At 36.3% G+C, this 20,169-nt stretch overlaps 1 protein-coding gene across 8 annotated transcripts in view; it reads right to left on the reverse strand.

Moving 5' to 3' along the window:
- ATAD2B (ATPase family AAA domain containing 2B) overlaps positions 1-20,169 on the reverse strand; it is a 173,942-nt gene that overhangs the window by 66,515 nt on the left and 87,258 nt on the right. For all 8 annotated transcript variants that reach the window (XM_031654968.1, XM_031654967.1, XM_031654965.1 and 5 more), the window contains 4 exons: positions 17,278-17,437; positions 12,201-12,291; positions 6,600-6,911; positions 3,130-3,265 (listed from right to left, as the gene is read on the reverse strand). In XM_031654968.1, coding sequence (XP_031510828.1) covers positions 3,130-3,265; positions 6,600-6,911; positions 12,201-12,291; positions 17,278-17,437 — 699 coding nt within the window. The remainder of the gene's footprint in view (positions 1-3,129; positions 3,266-6,599; positions 6,912-12,200; positions 12,292-17,277; positions 17,438-20,169) is intronic.

The raw sequence follows: 20,169 nt of genomic DNA on the forward strand, positions 1-20,169 counted from the left end.
AAAAAGTAAGTTATATTAACAACTTAGAGAAGGATATAATCCAGATAATGTATGGGTCTATACATTATACATGCATAGAGAGAACATGGAAGTGTGGTCACCAAAACTTTAACAAATATTACCTGCAGGTGCTGGGGCTTTAATTTTTACTTTCTTCTTTATGCTCTTCTTTATTACTTGAATTTTCTACAGTGTATATCATCTTTCTAATCAGAAAAAACAAAGCTATTTTCATTTGAAAAACCTCAGAAAGCTCTGTTTCTAATCACCCTTATGGTAATACAAAGTAAGAAAGAAAATTTATTTTCCATCACAAGGCTTCTCTACCAGACTGGTAAACCTTAACTATCTTGACTTCTCCTTTATATTAAATGTAAAAAAAAAAGAAAAGGTTTCAACACTGTTTCAGGAGACTATTTCCAGAAATCCACCAGCAATACCCAGGCTAGTGTGACTAAAAACCAGCACTAAAGTTACATTTTCTTCTGGCCAAGCAGTTTTTTTTCTGCATTCATCTGTAATACTAATACATCTTGCTCAAACAGAAAACTAAACCAACCAAACAAAAAAGACCACATGTTGCCCATCTTAAAGGCCTTAATTCTACAGTGTATGCTTCTTGGAGAGTGTGAAATATATTGCTCAACTTACCTAAAGAAGCAATGCAATTCCCTAGCTACTTACTAAGCTCAGAAATAATTTGGAAAAATATGATCTTAGGAAACAAACAGCACAGAGTCTGGCTCTGTCACCTGCTAGCAACATGATCATGGGCAACTTATTTAACTTCTGTGTGCTTCAGTTTCCTCATCTATAAAATGAAGATACCACAAATGCAGTATGATTGTTGAGAGGCCTATATATATTACTGAATATGAAGCACAGATCTTTACATACCAAACGTGTATCTAATTTGTAAAAAGCACTCAGATGCAAACTCCTAACCCTTCATAATGAAAAGGACAGCAAATATCACTTTCTCCTTTGAGAACTTCCCAGACTTTCAGCAGAATTAGTTCTGCTTTCATAGCACTTTCACAGTATTAAAATGTTTGTCACACCCAATAGTGAGACCTTCTCCAAAGAAAGAACTATGTTATATCTTATTCATGCTTAGGTTTTCAGTATCTCATACAATGCCTGGCATAGGGTAAAAAAAGAAAAATTGGATAAATGGGTAGGTGAACAAAGAAATAAGTGAATAAATATTACTAAAACATCTAAAAAATGCTTATTCTAGAATATAGTTGTCTCATTACTTAATGAAAGTCAAATCAATGAACTCGAAAAGCTTACGTAAAGGAAGCTAAAATTAAACCAATTCTTTCAGAAAAGCTAAAACAAAATGAGCCATACCAATGTCTCACATTAAATCAGTGGCAGGAAATGTCCTCAATAAAAAGTTAAAACTTAACACTGGACATGATACTTTCTAATATCAAAATCTATTTCTGTATTCCTTTATTGACAACAATTATCTTATGAAATTAAACACGTCTTTTGATAGTTTCTTTGTTTCTGCTACTACATAATACAAATTCAAATAACTATAACTGTCAAACACACATACACACACACACAGAGGGAGAGAGGGAGAGAGAGAGAGGGAGGGATAGAGAAGGAGGGAGGGAAGAAGAGAGGGAGAGGGAGAGAGAAGGAAGGAGAGAGAATGAGGGAGGGAAGGAGAGAGAATGAGGGAGGGAAGGAGAGAGGGAGGGAGAGGGAGGGGGAGAGAGAGAGAGAGAGACAGGCTAGCCAGGTGAAAGGCAAAAAAAAAAAAAAAAAGGCTTTCCCATAACTATCGATAAAACAAATTTGTAAAATGGTGGAAGAGCCTATAAAAAAACTTCCCCGAGAGCATAAAAGAAAGGATCTGAAGAAGAAGAAAAAAACTTACAAAGAGTTTGCTATTAAAGAACACATGAAGAAAAAAAGAGAAGATGAAAGTAATTTAGCCTCATTTTAAAAAACGAAAAACAAGAAAGGGTTATCAATGCAAATAATCAACATTTCACCAAAATCTACACAGGAAAACTTCAAGTTGGAGACTTAAATTTGTTCAAAATATTAAAAGTACACACAATCCAGCCTCTTCTAATAGAAGTGCTATTAGATCTACCTAACGGAAGCTTTATGGTTCTTCAACTATGGGCTAATTATGTAAATGCAAGTAAAGATGCTGTTAGTGTTTGAACACTACTTGGCCTCTTAATTTAAAATCAGATTTGCACTAAAAGTGTTTACCTAGCATAGTGCACAGCAAAAGTTGCTTTAACACAGATAATAAAAGGATAAATGTAAATTGAAAAACCATGAAATCCAAATTATAAAAGTATAATGTTTCTAGAAAATCAAAAAGTTATTTAATTACTGAACAATTTCTAAATCAAAATCTCTTTTACTAGCCTTAGAGACCTAAATGATCATCTAAAGTTTATTACAAATTAAAGTACTCCAGATCATGGCTAATATTTCATTTCTGCCCATTAAATAAAAAGCAATAAAGTTGGGGCTCATGACTTGACTTTCTAAGGGTAAGCCTTCCTCTGCCTCCATGGGGGAAAAAAAATTCACACCATCACTTTCAAAAAAAGTAAACTTGGCTGAGTGCAGTGGCGTATGCCTATAATCCCAGCACTTCAGGAGGCCAAAGCAGGCAGAGCACCCGAGGTTTGAGACCAGCCTGGACAACACAGTGAAACCCCATCTCTACTAAAAATACAAAAATTAGCTGAGCATGGTAGCGCACACCTGTAATCCCAGCTACAGAGGAGGCTGAGGCACAAGAATAGCTTAAACTCAGGAGGCAGAGGTTGCAGCGAGCTGAGATCGTGCCACTGCACTCTACGCTAGGCGACAGAGTGAGACTCTTGTCTCAAAAAAAAAAAAAGAAAAAAGAAAAGTAGCAGGAAAGATTCTTCTAGTTGAAGGAAAAAAACACCTAAGTAGTTAACCAACAAGCTATTACCACATGAATAAGAATACATAGTAAAAGTTTTCCAGAATTGTGTCCAAACAGAAAAACAATATCCTCACAGTTATAACCATAAGTAAAAATATACTATAATTCTAATCATAAAGTATCAAAAATCGCTCTAAATACAAAGAAATTTGATATAAATCACTCACATTGTAAAATGAAGGTAGGGTTTATGTATAGCAGCAGCTGATGACTGTTTCTTTGGTGATCCTGAGTGACAATGGGTCTCAAAAATTGATAAAGCATTTTCATCTTCACTATCCTCTAAAATTAAAGTTTCTATATCTGTTTAAAAAAATCACAATGTTATGAGGCTCATAAAGTCATTTAATATTAGTGCCTTACCAAAGCTAAGAAAAATTGGGTTAAAAAATCAAATGACATTAATAAGTGATCTATCAAATAATACAGGCAAATTGACAAACTGCAGCTTTTAAAATAACCTATAAACAAAATTAATAAAACATTTTCACCTTTACAGACTATTTACTTAAGTATTATGAAAGATAATTTGGAAGAACTCACTGACTGGCTTAAAAAAAAAAAACAAGTCTGGAAAAGAAGTGGCACTCTCATAAAATCCCACCTATTTAACTAAAAATCTCTGAGTTAATTATGACCAAAACCAGTCCATTTCATATTTGGTTTAATTAGTAGGTTAGCTGAATCAAGGCCAGTTCTTATAAAAGCAACAAGGAACAAACTGACCCTTATTTTTTAAAGAGGATACACCTTTTCAAGGAAGACTTAGTCTAGTTAAGATGGAGTCAGAAATTCCGTCAAAGCTAATCTTAAAAATATACTCATTCATACAGCATTATTCTCTCTATGGGCCTTCAGTTACCACTCACGGAACTAACTAGAACTAAAATCTCTACTGGGAATGCAACACTTAAAGCCTCACCTGGACTACCAACAGCTATACTTCAAACATGCCTAATTAAAAGTGACAATTCATTCAATAAAAAGTAATGCTACATGTGTACGGGATATGAGAGAGAATTAAGATTAAGAGAAATCATACCCTTTCAAAACAAAAAATATGCAGATGCATTCTAAAATTAGATACTAAATTATGCTGGCAGATAGAGCTCTCATGTGGCTTTTAAAAGCTAAATATTTAATCGAGACCATCCTGGCTAACACAGTGAAACCCCATCTCTACTAAAAATACAAAAAAAATTAGCCAGGCATGGTGGCAGGCGCCTATAGTCCCAGCTACTAGGGAGGCTGAGACAGAAGAATGGCGTGAACCCAGGAGGCAGAGCTTGCAGTGAGCTGAGATAGCACCACTGCACTCCAGCCTGGGTGACAGAGCGAAGACTCTGTCTCAAAATAAACAAAAAAAAAGCTAAATATTTAGTACAAGTCATATTTTAATCTGGGAAATAACTGAGTATCTTTTGAGTGATAATTTCATACACAAGGAAATGATATTTATCTAAGAAAAACATTAAAGGTCAAAACAAGCCAGAATAAATAATATGACTAAATAGCTAAAAACCAATTACTGATAATCAAATAAAATTTGGTTGCTCTTCTCCACTGGTCATGTCAACTAGTTCTACCAACTGAAACTAAAGCATACTTTACATTTACACACAAAAAAGCTATAAGAAAACATAGATAATAATGCTATAAAATGGTAATTCACAAATGGAGATAAAAAGCTATGATGAAAGAAAAGGTTTTTATGATTTTCTAAAGGTGACATAAGTTTTTTGGGAAGTTTTGGTACATAAAATACATATGAAATACATTTCCAGTTATAAAATTCAGAAATAAAAAATACACAAATCATGGTATGGTGCCTGGCTCACAGATATTCAGTAAAATATTCATTCCCCTCTGCCAAATTTAAGAAATCAGGTATTCCATGTGATATCTTATGTGACTCTGTCACTAAACAAAGTTTCTGAAAAATATATTTATGACAAAAGAATTCATTGAACAACATTCATAATTTTTACTATTTTTTTTTAATGTTAGTGTAATTCTCTGAATAATTTTCTATTTGGTGCGGACTGCATTCCAGACAAAGTGCTAGGAACTGGAGAAATTAAGATAATCAAAAGACATTACTTTCCCTTCAAAGTTTATGAGCTTTATACTCTGATTAGAATGTTAATCTAATTTTAAAATTTTTTTCCTGTAAATGAGTGATGTTTTTAATTTGATTTATTTATTTATTTATTTATTTATTTTTTAAAGAGACAGGGTTTCACCATGTTGGCCAGGCTGGTCTCGAACTCCTGACCTCAGGTGATCCGCCTGCCTTGGCCTCCCAAAATGCTGGGATTACACAGGCGTGACTCACCGCACCCAACCATGACTGATGTTTTTCAAAGTAGTGTTCTGTTTTTATCTCAGGTGCAAAGTACTATCTAGAGGCTTGATAAAACTCAAGACCCTCTACAACGGGGTTCTCATTTACTCCCTTATCAATACCTTACACTCCTATGAGCACTGCACACTGCAGAGTGCCCTACCAATAACAACAAAATGATTAGCTTAATCCAAAGAAGCAGTATAGCAACATAGGTAAGAGCAAGGGCTGTCATCAGGCTCCCTGGGTTGGGGCAGGCCCCAGAACTTATTCAATGACCTTATATTAACTAAATTACCAGGCTGGGCACGGTGACTCAAGTCTCCAATCCCAGCACTTTGGGAGGCCAAGGTGGGTGGATCACCTGAGGTCAGAAGTTCGAGACCAGCCTGACCAATATGGTGAAACCCCATATCTATTAAACAAACAAACAAATACAAAAATTAGCTGGGCGTGGTGGCACACACCTGCTATCCCAGCTACTTGGGGGGCTGAGGCAGGAGAATTGCTTGAACCTGGGAGGCAGATGCTGCAGTGAGCTGAGATCAGGCCACTGCATTCCAACCTGGGTGACAGAGACACTGTCTCAAAAAAAATAAATTACCAGCCTGTATCTCCCACTCCCCCGCTCTATATAATCAGAGTGCTTACCTGCAAGCCTGTTAAGAGGATTAATAAGCCGGGCACGGTGGCTCACACCTGTAATCCCAGCACTTTGGGAGTTCAAGGCCGGTGTATCATCTGAGGTCAGGAGTTGGAAACCAGCCTGGCCAACATGGTGAAACCCTGTCTATACTAAAAATATTTTAAAAATTAGCCTGGCATGGTGGCAGGCACCTGAAATCCCAGCTACTCGGGAGGCTGAGGCAGGAGAATCGCTTGTACCCGGAAGGCGGAGGTTGCAGTGATCCAAGACAGCACCATTACACTCCAGCCTGGGCAACAAGAGCAAAACTCCATCTCAAATAAAAAAAATAAAATAAAAAAGGATTAATAGGTGACAATTTGGGGCTTTAAAGGTTAACCTATTATTATAGTCAACTTTCTAAAGATAGTAATAGCCCTACATTAAGATGATCAGAACGTCCCAAAAGTGAACATTCACTCATTTGTCTTACAAACATTCACCAGGCAACTACCATATGCCAGGTAATATGCCAGGCCTGGAATATATAGTACTGAATAAACAGATATATTACAAAAGTGACACATAAATAATCTTGTGAGGAAACTATATTTTTTTATTCCTGTATTTGTTTCATCTTAACAATATGAAAAAGTAGTTTAGAGTACCTTCTTTTTTGTCACTCTGGCTAATTTCAGCATGAGGAAACACTTTTTGCAAGACCGCTAGGATGTTGTTGAAGCTTCTTTCCAGCAGTGGCCTTATGATGGGGGACAGTGCATGCCCTGAAGACATCACAGCACGTTGCGAAGCAGGCACAATATTCTGCATTGCATGGTAAAAGTCTTGAGCACTAAGCACTATTGAGGAAACATCCAGCTGCAGTTTATGACTGCTAGCATAGATCTGGGGATAACGCCTCCGCAGCGCAATCAGGGCGGCTTCAGTGCACAGGGCCTTGATATCAGCTCCACAGTAGCCTAATGCACAAAAGGAGAAGGACAGCAAAGGTACATTCATTATTCCATGCACCAACTTTAGCTAACGTCATCATCAATACTAAATCAATAACTATGTGCAATTTTACCAGCAAAATGAAAACTAGCCATTTAAAATCACCAAACAAAACTGCTGAATAAAGGGCTGAATACTTACATTAAGATTAAAAATGTTTTGAATATTTTTAATTAACAAAAACATAAGCTAACAATATTAAAACAAGCTATGTATCTTAAGTATGTCCTTGATATAAGCTTTAAAACAAAAGCCATGTATTATGTGATTAACTGATTACAATGTACAACTTTTTTTTTTTTTAAGAGACAGGGTCTCAAAAAAATAAATAAATAAGAGACAGGGTCTCACTCTGTTGCCCACCCAGGCTGGAGTGCAGTGGTGCAATCCGGCTCACTGCAACCTCTACCTCCCACCCTCAAGCGGTCCTCCCACTTCAGCCTTCTGAGTAGCTGGGACTACAGGCATGTGCCACCACACTTGTGTAATTTTTTTCTTTTCTTTTATTTATTTTGTAGAGATGAGGTCTCACTATATTGCCTAGGCTGGTCTCAAACTCCTGGGCTCAAGTGATCCACCCGCCTCGGCACCCTGAAATGCTGGGATTACAGGCACGAGCCACCACAGCTGGCCTACAACATACAACTTTCTTTAGAAAAAAAGTTTTAAAAGAATAATAGTTTCATTTCAGTCCTTCATCAATATTCACAATCATTAGGTTAGTCCTCATGACATTATACTTACTTATAAATGATTTTTTCTAATATTATTAACTTCCAAACACGTATAAAATAGTATATAAAAAGAAACTTCAAAAACAAAGCTATTCTACTACCAACTCTGAGTGCAACCAACTATTAACATTCAGTTACTCCCATAATTATCATTTAAAATTGTAATTCATCTGATAGTTCCAAATATATTAAAGTAAATAAGAACATTAAAAAATATTTCCATTGATTTTCCACATTAATTTTCTTTGTTTAGTTTAAAATGACTGATAATCTAATTCTAAGGGTTATACCAACATGGGGTATTATTACCCATGTTTAATGGATGATACAATCAAACAACAGATCAAGCCCCAGTGTTTTTAAGTCATTTCATTCATCTGAGTAACAAATACATACAAAAACACATGCTCTGTTGCATCCTTGTCACAAAAAGGAAGAAAAGCTCAAACTAGCCACACTGTTTTTCCTGTTAGCAATTAAACTTGCATTTGGCCACAATTATCAGTTATGCCAGTAGGGGGAACCATTCGAATAGTTATAGAATATTAGACCCTAACTAAGCTCCTCAACAAACAATACCAGGTTTATTTTTATTTTATTTTTGGGAGACAGCATATCGCTCTGTTGCCCAGGCTGAAGTGCAGTGGATGATCATGGCTCACTGCAGCCTTGAGTTCCTGAGCTCAAGAAATCCTTCAGCCTGCTGAGTAGCTGAGACTACAGTGTGTACCATCACATCAGGCTAATTTTTTGATTTTTTTTTTTTTTTTGTAGAGATAGGGGTCTCACTTTGCCCAGGCTGGTCTCAAACTCCTGGCCTCAAGCAATCCTCCTGCCTCACCCTCCCAAAGTGCTGGTGTTATAGGCATGAGCCATCACATCTGGACTATTTATCTTTTTACACCTCACAATGACCTTACAGAACATTTAAATACTCAACTAAAAATGGTGATCACAAAGGAAAACTTATTAAAAGTTAGGGAAAAACTTAATATGACCTAGAAGAACTTAATTCAGAAGACTATAAGCAGATTAAGCACTAACATTGTTCCATGACAGCAATCTGTCTCACAAATAATTCTCTGGATAACCAAATTTACCACTAGTGTCTCATTTTCTTTTCTATTTCTCAAAGAACAAACCTGGAAAAAAATTACCTTTTCCTTTTGCATATATACCTGTTTCATTAATTCAATAATGTATAGAACACTAGCTCAAAGTTATAAACAGTTAACAAAATAATCCAAGGATCTGATTATAGAATGTGAATTCTGTCTTCCATTTCAGAGGAAATAAGGAATATACTACCATCTTCAAACAATATAAACAATTACGTTTCTATTTCTTCTTTAAAACGATATACACAGTTAATGAACATACTATATGGTCCTATTTTAAGTGCAAAAGCCTAAGTTTAAAAAAATTAAAACTCAGAAACTATTAAGGCAAAACAAATAATTAGCCACTAGAAGGTATTTTACATAGTAAACGTTACCCATAACATTTATGTTTGCCATAACATGTTAATTACATATATAACAGCAATGTATTATTGTTCATCTTTCCCTCATTTATTCCAGACAAATAAATGATCAATAGACCCCATTTAATGAGGTAGATTTTCACATTAATTATTATAACCAACAGACTTATAAAGGAGGAAATTTTTTTACATTAGCTTATAAGTAAGAATTACCAGTTTATATCTGTGGTTCTCACCTTGATTATCCACCTGAATAAACACTGAAACTTAAACAAAAAAAACGGATTCCCAAGCCCCACAATAAACCTAGTGAATCAGAATCTCTGGGGGCTTGATGATATGTGCATTTCAAGAAAGCTTTAGAAGTGATTCTGATACACACAAAATTGAGAACTACTGATTTAACATACTTCCTTCTAAAACTTTAAAAGTGCATCATAACCATGGCTAAATGGGTTACACTTAGGGTAACCACATGTGCTGGTTAAGCCTCTTGTTCTGCCATAATTAATAGCACACATTTTCACTCTCAAAGAGTCCTTGTTTAGACAATAAATAATATGATCATTCTAGTAATACTGAAAATATACTACAGCCTTTTAGGAGTTAAAAGTTAATATTTAAAGAAGTATAAACATCCCTTTCATAACCATACTAAATCTACCATTACAATTCTAATACTCTGTGAACACATTTAGATATCAAATAAAGAGCATTCCTGAATACTGCTATTAAGATAGAAATTGTCCTGAAAGACTGAAAACACAGCTACTAAAGAGGTTAGACTAGAAACAAGGTCATAACAAAATTTTATGAAGTTTTAAGTACAGCATCACACATAATGAAGGCCCACAAGACAGATACTTCATTGAGACTCTTTCATTGTTTTAGCCCTCTCATTGAAAATGGAATAGAAAAATATGATTAGAGTTGAGTGTTTCATTAATCGTAAGTTCCTACTATTTATGCAAATGTTCCTGATATCAATGTATATTGAGTTTTTCACTATGCAAAAATAACACCCAATATGCATGCAAAAACCTCTAAGAATTTGGGAATTTCAAGGTAAAAGTTACCAAATCCATAACCTCTAACAAAAGGTCAGCTATCTTCACAGATGTTCATCAAGACTACACACTCTTTTATTAGGCATAAATGTCAATGAACTGAACCTATTCATGTTAAAACATGTTTGGCATACATACACTAAGTGAGTTTGTAATGGATTTAAAATTACTATTTCACTCCCGTTTGAAGATCTGAATTTTTTTTTTTTTTTAATGTGAACCGGTTTCTCAGATGGAATGAATGTCTTAACAAAAAACAGAAGTCATTTAATTATAATGGATTTTTATGTCACTGTCCAGGAAGAAAATGGTATATAAGCAGAGTCTGCAGACATACTACCACCCCACAGAGGGGAAGAAAAACAAGGTAAGAGAAATTTATCAGTCTTGTAAGAAATTATACCATGAAAATTTAAAAACTTAAGAAACTGCCTAAAAGTTAAAAAAATCACTTGGAAAAATGAGAAGTATTGTCTTTGGAAATGCAAAAGGAAACTAAGATTCTATTATTTGGGATGAAGAATTAAACTAGAGTGTATAATATTTCAGATGGTAGACAGGATAATAGAAAGTAATTTAGAATACCTATCTCTTAGGGAATTTCCAAAATGATTTGACAACTTGACTTCTGCTTATTTCAGTTAAGGATCATTCTGTGACAAATTTACAGAAAAATCGACAGATTTCCCAGTCTGATCTGAACTCTAGTAAAATATCATCATAAATAAAAGGGGTCTATTTTCAAAAAGGGAAAAGACTGGATTTTATACCAAATACCACCCTCTCCCAAAAAGCAGCACAAGGCTTTGCAAAGGTCAAGCCAAATTAACATGAAATGTGTTTGGCGCATGCTCTCTTATACCAGGCAAAGCTTAAACTGAAGTAGTGCTGGAGAGATTTACGTTTTCTCCTCACCAGAAGATGTCGAGGTCTTTGTGGTTCAAAAGCTGAGGGATGCTGCTTCGGAGATGGAAGTCCCTGTGGATGAAGAGGATAATTTGGATGTAGCTAACTGAATGGACTAATGTTCTATTTAAGTTTTAATTATTTGATGGTGGATCACAATGATTTTTTAAATTAAGTTGTTCTTTTTGGCTTTGGTAACTTTAAAGTTTTCCCAAGTAAGTTATTGTCAGTGGACTTATTTGGGGGATTTCTTCACAATGCTTAAAAAGTTCATGAAGATTGGTTTTTTTTTTTTTTTAATTTATATTTTTCAGAGTATGAGAGGAAAACAGACAAAAGGGGGGGAAAGAATGAAGGAGAAATACCTGTGTGTATTTTCAGCTGCCTAATATTGTATGCCTTTTTATTTCAGACCTAATTAGAGTCAAAACCCTGAATTCCATCTCCTATATGTGATCATCTGTGCAGATAAAACACTCTCACCACGTCCTAGCAGGACAGTAGCGTTCATTCACTCTGTGGAGAGATCTTCCACTCTGTGAAAAATTTAAAGTTAAATTGGAAAGTTTTATATTTGGGGAAATACTACCAAATACCATTAACTATTTTCTTTGAAGACCTCTCCCACCCAACTTCTTTCTAGACCACAGGAATGAAAATGAGCCCATTGTGTAATCTGCAAAGTAAAAGTAAAAGGCTGCAGTCCTGCTTTGACATGGACTTTTCTCTCTCAAGTTTAAGCTATTCTTCTTAGTAAAATTTCTAAGAGGGAATGATATTCAAAAGGAGATCCTGTATTAATATTATAGATACCCAGCACTCAGTGAAAGGCATGTTATTATTGAGCTTTGTTAACTAAACACCTAATGGCAGTTAAAATTCTAATTTACAAGTACTCAAACTTTTAAGTGAAACAGTTAAAATAACTCTAAAATATAAAGGCAGAGCCAATCTACTGCACAATCAAAAACATAACTATGCTTATTCACACTCCAAACATAAGGGGAAAGGGAGGTTGAGCAGAATAAACAATGACAATCAAATAATTCAAACAGTAACACTCACCAACACATTTTTCAGCCAATTCACCTAAAAATGCATCTGACAATTTTGGATTCCAGTCCCTGGTATGGATCTGTAAGATGTGTTTTCTTGCCTAAGATGAAAAGCACAGATATATAAAATCTTGCCCAAGAAGAAAAGTACAGATAAAATATTATCAATCCTTCAAATACGTTAGGTGGAACAAATTTTGACTAACCATATCTCATTAAAACTTTTATTTTTAAAAAATTTAAACACCTTAGCATCTATCTACATCAACTCTGATTCCAACAATAAATCTGGGAGACATGTAGTAGAGATCTTTTCTGTGTTTCACAACCTAAGACATTTAATGTTGTGATAGGTGAAGAAAATTGACTGGCAGCATATAACAACTAAGTGACTCATGTGGGACTAGAATTCAAAATTATATTTCACTTTTCCACCATACCACTTTTACCATTTGAAAATATATGAACAAAAAACTTTCATGTTATAAAAGTTATAGTCATAATTTTAAACAAACTTTACATTTCATAGAATTTGTGGTATTATGATCAACAATGAGCAAAATAACAAGTAACTTAAACTTGAAAAAAGCTTTTAATTTGAAAAGTATTCAAGTTTAAGTAAATATCATGCATGCCAGTTGTGGTGGCTCACACCTGCAATCTTAGCACTTTGGGATGCTGAGGCGGGAGGATCGCTTGTGTCCAGGAGTTCAAGACTAGCCTGGACAACATAGTGACATCCTGTCTCTGCAAAAAAATTGTTTTTCAATTAATTGGGCATGGTGGTGCACGCCTGTGGTCCCAGGTACTCAGGAAGCTGAGGTGGGAGAGTCCCTTGAGCCTGAGAGGTCGAGGCCTGCAGTGTGCTGTGATCACGCCACTGCACTCCAGCCTGGGTGATAAGAGTGAGATCCTGTCTCAAAGGGAGAAAAGAATATATATATATCTCATGCATATTATTACTTTGTCAGTTAGTTGATGCTTTGGCATTTAATACATGGTACTTCAATAAATTTCAATTAAATTCATTGAAAGATCAAAGTGTTATAAACAATTTTACATTGATTTCAACATTCTCTAGCTTAAATCTACAATCAAAATTTTAACGTCTTGCTTTCAAAACAAACAGAAATTCATTTTTCTAAAATAGTTTTTTTGTTTTTGAGACTGAGTCTCGCTCTGTCGCCCAGGCTGAAGTGCAGTGGCGTGATCTCACTCACTGCAACCTCAGCCTCCAAGGTTCAAGTGATTCTCGTGCCTCAGCCTCCTGAGCAGCTGGGATTACAGGCACTCGCCACCACACCTGGCTAATTTTTGTATGTTTAGTGAGACAGAGTTTCACCATATTGGCCAGGCTGGTTTTGAACTCCTGACCTCAAGTGATCCACCCGCCTCGGCCTCCTAAAGTGCTGGGATTACAGGCGTGAGCCACCGTGCCCAGCCTAAAATAGTTTTCTTAAAAAAACACTAACATATAAAAATCTATAATCAGCTGATACTAACCACCACCAACAGTCAGATCAGAATTTTGTTTTCACATCTGCCTTCTTTGGAGAAAATTACAACACTTTTAAAAAATTGAATATGCTTGTTCCCTCAACACTGCTATCTAAGCTTCTTGAGATATGAAAAAGCAAATTATAACCAAGATGATAACATCTTACTGACTTGATGAGGAATTTGGGGACCAGCAACAAAACAGAACAACTACAAAGTCATCAAGATAAATCTTGCTCAAAAAGTTGACAAAATCTGGAATCAATCGCTACAGTTTCAATTCCAAGTTCTAAGTTAGGCATTCAGCTATGAAAGTTAAAGCAACGATATGACACTTATTTTCTTCCAACGTGAAGTATCTGCTTGAACAGATACTAAAAAAAAAAAAAAAGAAAGTCCAAAAGAAGTATCAACCTAACAGCATATATATTCTGTAAGATGACATTAAGAATCTATACAAACTTCATTAGCAGCACAGGTACTGTGCTGCTAAGGGTGATTACAAGACCCTTAAAATATCAAGAACATGTAAAAAAAAATTATGCTGGAAGATATCCCAAAAAGAGATCCATTCTTATCCTCTCATTTCCCTAAAAAGAGGTTTAAAGTAATGAAATTAATTATCAAAGGTTAGCAAGTTATTTTCAGGTCCCTAATAATGCTGTTTCCCTATATAATCCAATCAAAGTCACCTTCCTTTTGTCACACTAAAAACAAGACATGGAATGAAGAAAAAATTATTTAAATGTAGAAATCAAGAAATGTTCATTATGTATTTTACTCTATACGGCATACCAAATAGTAAGTCAAAGGGCTTCCTCTAATAAAAAGTAACTTCTATTAAACATCAAAGGCAAATTCAAGCCCCTCATTTTTCAGAATCTACAAGTACACATACAAATATATATTACTTATAACAATCATAAAAATGATGATAAAGGAAAATAAAAGAAATTTAAAAGCATTATTGCATATGGAAGGTGTGTACTATTTTATGCAAATAATTAACAAAATTATTAAAATTTGAAAACAAGATTTAGTTTTATTAATCTTTTACTTAATCAAATAGCAAGAGTCATGATATTCTACTGGCCAAACCACAGGACTGAGACACTGACCGGTATCACTTTAAATTAATGACCCAAATGGGTCCTTATTACTACTACCCTTAATACTTCCCTAGGTCATTCATTATGCCTTTCTCCTAGCAGACTATTTCACAGCACATCTTCGCATTCCACTGATGACCGTGCCTCCCAATTCACTGAGAAAATTGAAGCAATCAGAAAAAAACTTCCATAGATTCCCCACATCCTAATCACCAAAGATGTCCACCCATCAGCATGTGTGCCAACAATATTCTGTCTTCTCTCTATTGTCACAGATGAACTAGCCAGCTCCTATCTAAAGTCATTCATGCCACTTTTATGCTAAATCCTATCACTTTTTGCCTACTGACATCTCTCAATTTCACATAAAAATTCCCTTTTCTACTAGATTTCTTCCATCTTGAAAACAATGAAACACATTATCTTGCCCCTGCTTCCTTCAATATCATATCACCTAAATTCTTTGCTTCCCTTTGCAGAAAAACTCTTTTTAAAACATATCTATATTCACTCCCTCCAATTCCTTCCCATTTTCTCTTGAACTAACACACTCCAATTAAGCTTTTGCACCCACTACTAACTGAAACTGTTCTCATCAGATTCACTGACGACCTACATAATGATAAATACAATGACCAATTTTCTGTCCTTAGCTGAATGGACTTAGCAACATGTGACATGGTTAATCACACCCTCCTCATTGATACATTTTCTTCACTTGGCTATCAGAACACCCCACTCTCTTAGTTTTCCTCTTATCTTACTGACGGCTCTGTAAGAGAGAAGACTTGGTAATCTCATCTAGTCTCAGGACCTTAAAAACTATTTAAGGGAAAAAGGTAAACAGCCAGCATAGGCCTTTCCACAGACCCAGGCCTGAGAATAACGACCTTATATTTCAGTCTCACAAAACTGTTTGCTCGAAATGTTAGAAAGAGAAAGTTAATGTGGAAAACTATGTTCAAGATCCATGCTGTGCAATATAGTAAGTCATGAGCCACACAATGCTATTTTATTTAAATTTTAAATTAACTAATACTAAACAAAATTTAAAATGCAGTTCTTTAGTCACACTAGCAACATTTTAAGTGTTCAATAGCTACATGTGGCTAGTGGCTACCACAATGCATACTGCTCAAAGAACAATGCCAAAATAGAACACTTCCATCATCACAGAAAATTATATTAGACAGTGCTGTTCTAAACCTTGTTTACTGTTAAACCCTTGATTTGCGTGAACTGAACCTGGACTGTGAGGGCTGTGATTGGCATATAGACTCTGAAGCCTACTTAGCTAAGATAGTACAGAAGACAATTGGGAAATCAAGGAAATGGCTTTCCTGTGCTGTCTCTCAGAACTAAGCACATTTCCCCATGTACTGAAGAGTATAAAAGCTGTGCTTGGACTGTTGTTAGATGTCCCAAACAAAAAAGTTGATGCTTCCCCACAGTGAAGTAGACTGTACCTACTTCAGCCCTATCTGCTACAAATAAACACACCAATATGCACTCATACATTCCTGAAGGTTGCACTTGTGCAATGAAAATAATGCTGTATATGCTATGTTTCCTGTTCTGACAAAGCTAAATAAATCTGGTGCCAATTTAAAGCTTGTAAATTAGATTGTCAATCCAAATCTGAGTCAACTACTGGTGATTGTGGAGACTGATGTCAAACTGAGGAACGAACTGCTCTACACAGGGAAGCCATTGCCTTTGTTACTCTATGGTCTTCCATACAGTCCAAATCACTAAGACTTTCACATCTAGGTATATAAACCAGGCATTTCACATAGAGGTCTAAGAATAAAGCTATACATATTCACATACAATATATCCTTTGCATGTATCTCTTCCTCTCAGATTTGAGTTTCTAATGAAAAGCCAGTCAGATTATACTAGTCAAACCAAGAATAACATTAAAAGTTTCAAGCTGAATTGGGGAAAAAAAAACTTCGTATTATCATATTATATAATATTTACATAATCAATGATAAACATTGCCCTGTATTATTAATACATTCTTTTAAAAAAGACTTTATACCATAATGAATAACGTTTGTTGTTTTTAATTAAATACAGCAATTTCTATGAAAATTTGGATACTGGGTCCTTATTCATAAACCCACTAATACTCTATAAAAACATTATTTTACGAGAATAAAGTTACTTTGGCTAACTAGGGACACATAAACTGCCATACAGGACAACTACTACAACCTGGAGAACTAAAGCACAAGTAAGTATCTACAGTGACCTATCAAGAGCTTTCCTCTTACTATCTAAAAATCATAAACTTTCTTATAATTGTTAATAGAAAAAAACAGCTCCATAATTACATAGGTTTTTAAAGTATTAAGTAAGATATCCTATAAGCACAAAATCTGAACAATGAAAATTCATAAAATATCACCCTCAGAACATATGCCTTATAGTAGAATTACATATAAATATTAACATATTGAAAACAAAAACTCTTACCTTTTGATCAGGCAGGTTGAAGAGGAATTCTCTGTCAAAACGACCAGGTCTCCTGAGTGCAGGATCTATAGAGTCAAGTCTGTTTGTAGCACCAATAACAACAATTTCACCCCTATTATCTAATCCATCCATAAGAGCAAGGAGGGTTGATACTATAGAGCTGTAAAATAATTTTCAGGCAAAATTTTAAAAAAGAATTGTAAACACTGCTGCTTACGATAACTTTTATCAGTCTTTTTTTTTTTTTTTTTGAAATGGAGTGTCACTCTGTTGCCCAGGCTGGAGTGCAGTGGTGCGATCTTGGCTCACTGCAACCTCTGCCTCCTGGGTTCAAGTGATTCTCCTGCCTCAGCCTCCCAAGTAGCTGGGACTACAGGCGCACTCTACCATGCCCAGCTGATTTTTTGTATTTTTAGTAGAGATGGGGTTTCACCATATTGGTCAGGCTGGTCTCGAACTCCTGACCTCAGGCAATCCACCTGCCTTGGCCTCCCAAAGTGCTGGGATTACAGACATGAGCCACAGTGCCCGGCTTATCAGTCTTTAATGATAACAAAATAACTGCAGCATGATTATATTTTAATGCAGGATCAAGTTATTTACAAAAATTATTTTCAAAGGCATTCAGAAAATACAGTAGACACCTAAACCTTGGCAACCAAAAAAAAAAAATGAACTTCATCAAAATTAAAAACTTTTCTGCTTCAAAGGATACTATTAAGAAAGTAAAAATATAACCTAAGAATATTTGTAAATCATACATTTGATAATATATATAATAAACAATTACAACTGAACAACTAAACAATACAAAGACAAATAATAAAATTTTAAAGTAGGCAAAAGGGCCAGGCGCAGTGGTGCAATGCCTATAATCCCAGCACTTTGGGAGGCCAAGGCGGGTGGATTGCTTGAGCCCAGGAGTTTGAGATCAGCCTGGGAAACACAGCAAGACCCCATCTCTAAATAAGAAAAATATTTTTTAATAATTAGGGAAAAAATTTGTATAGACATTTCTCCAAAGATGATATACAAAACCACATCAATAGTCATTGAGCATAAGCAAATTAAACCAAATGAGATGCCACTTCAAAACCACCAGGATGACTATAATCAGACAGATAATTAACAGCTTTTGATGAGGATGTAGAGAAGTTGGAACACTCATACACTGACTGATTGATGGGAATGTAAAATGATGTTCCTCTTTGGAAAAAGAGTATTGTAGTTCCTCTGTTAAACATAAGAGTTATCAAATGATCCAGCAATGTCCACAAAAAAAAACTTTTACACGAATGTTCACAACAACACTTTTCATAATAGCCAAAAAAGTGGAAGAAACCCAAATGCCCATCAACTGATAAATAAGTAGAATAAATGTGGTATATCCATACAATGGAATAATATTCCTCAATAAAAATAAATGAAGTACGAACAGCTAAAACAATATGGATGAATCTTGAAATCATTTTGCTAAAGAAGCTAGACACAAAAGGCGACGTATTGTATGATTCCATGTATACAAGATATCCCAAACAGGCAAATCTATAGAAAAACAAAGTATATTAGAAGTTGCCTAGAGCTTGGAAGGATGAGGGGAAGGTTGGGAGTGATGGCTAAAGGGTTTAAGGTTTCTGGGTGATGAAAACGTTCTAAAATTTATTGTAGTGATGGTTACACAACTTTGTAAATATACTGAAAGTCATTGAACTATGCAGTTTAAATGAGTGAACTAAGCTGGGCACGGTGGCTCACGCCTATAATCCCAGCACTTTGGGAGGCTGAGGCAGGTGGATTGTCTGAAGTCAGGAATTCGAGACCAGCCTGGCCAACATGGTGAAACCCCATCTCTACTAAAAATACAAAAATTAGCTAGGCGCAGTGACAGGCACCTGTAATCCAGCTACTTGGGAGGCTGAGGCAGGAGAATCACTTGAACCCGGGAGACGGAGGTTGCAGTGAGCTGAAGTCGCACCATTGTACTCCAGACTGGGTGACAAGAGCGAAACTCCATCTCGGAAAAAAAAAAAAAATGAGTGCACTGTACAGCTGTTATTATGGAGCCCTTGTGGGGGTCGCTTTTCTGGCTGGAAACCTGTGGCTGGTGGCACCTCTGCCTCAGTTTTGCTTAGACCTGCTGGGCTCATTCTGTCCACTCAACCTGACTGCGCTCGGCTCACACTACTAGCCTATATCCCATGCCTGCCAGGGGCAAGCCAGGCATGGGGCAGCAAGGCGTGTTTGAGTGAGCAAGTGTGAGGTGCAGCCACTGCGCACAGTCTGGCATGCCGGCTAATGCAGCAGGGCAGGCAGCTCCAGGTATTGGCACAGGTGCTGGCTCTCTGTGAGGCTGTGGCTGGACCAGGCACACTGCAAGCAGCTTCTATGGCTGCCACTGGGGAACGTGGCGGTTCCTGGAAGCTTGCAGACTCCAGGGACCACAGGGCCCCAAAGTCACAGCCCTGGCTCGGGGAGCTCCCAAGTCTCAGCTCCCTGAAGAGTTGCAGCTCTTCTCTCCTCTTCACCCACAAAATGGCGAGCAAGGGGCATGTTTCAGCCCTGTTTGTATTACAGCTTTTTCAGCCCTGCCATTTGACAGGTCCCAAGTTCTTGTCCTGCATCCAGGAAGAACAAGGTATGCAGACAAGTGGAGGGTGAGCAAGGCGAAGAGGAGCTTTATTGAGTGACAGAATAGTTCAGAAGAGATCCTGGAGTGGGCAGCTCCTCTCCACAGGCAGGTCGTCATGTTGAGTGTTCAGCTCTCAGCACAGAGGAGGTCCTGGAGTGGGTAGCTCCTCTCTGCGGTTGGTCATCCCGACATCTGCAGCTCTCAGCAGAGAGGTGGCCCTGGAGGGGGTAGCTCCTAACTGCAGTTGGTCTTCCTGATGTCCA

This window comes from Papio anubis, chromosome 14 (genome assembly GCF_008728515.1).
Source record: "Papio anubis isolate 15944 chromosome 14, Panubis1.0, whole genome shotgun sequence".
In the NCBI taxonomy this organism is placed as follows: Eukaryota; Metazoa; Chordata; class Mammalia; order Primates; family Cercopithecidae; genus Papio; species Papio anubis.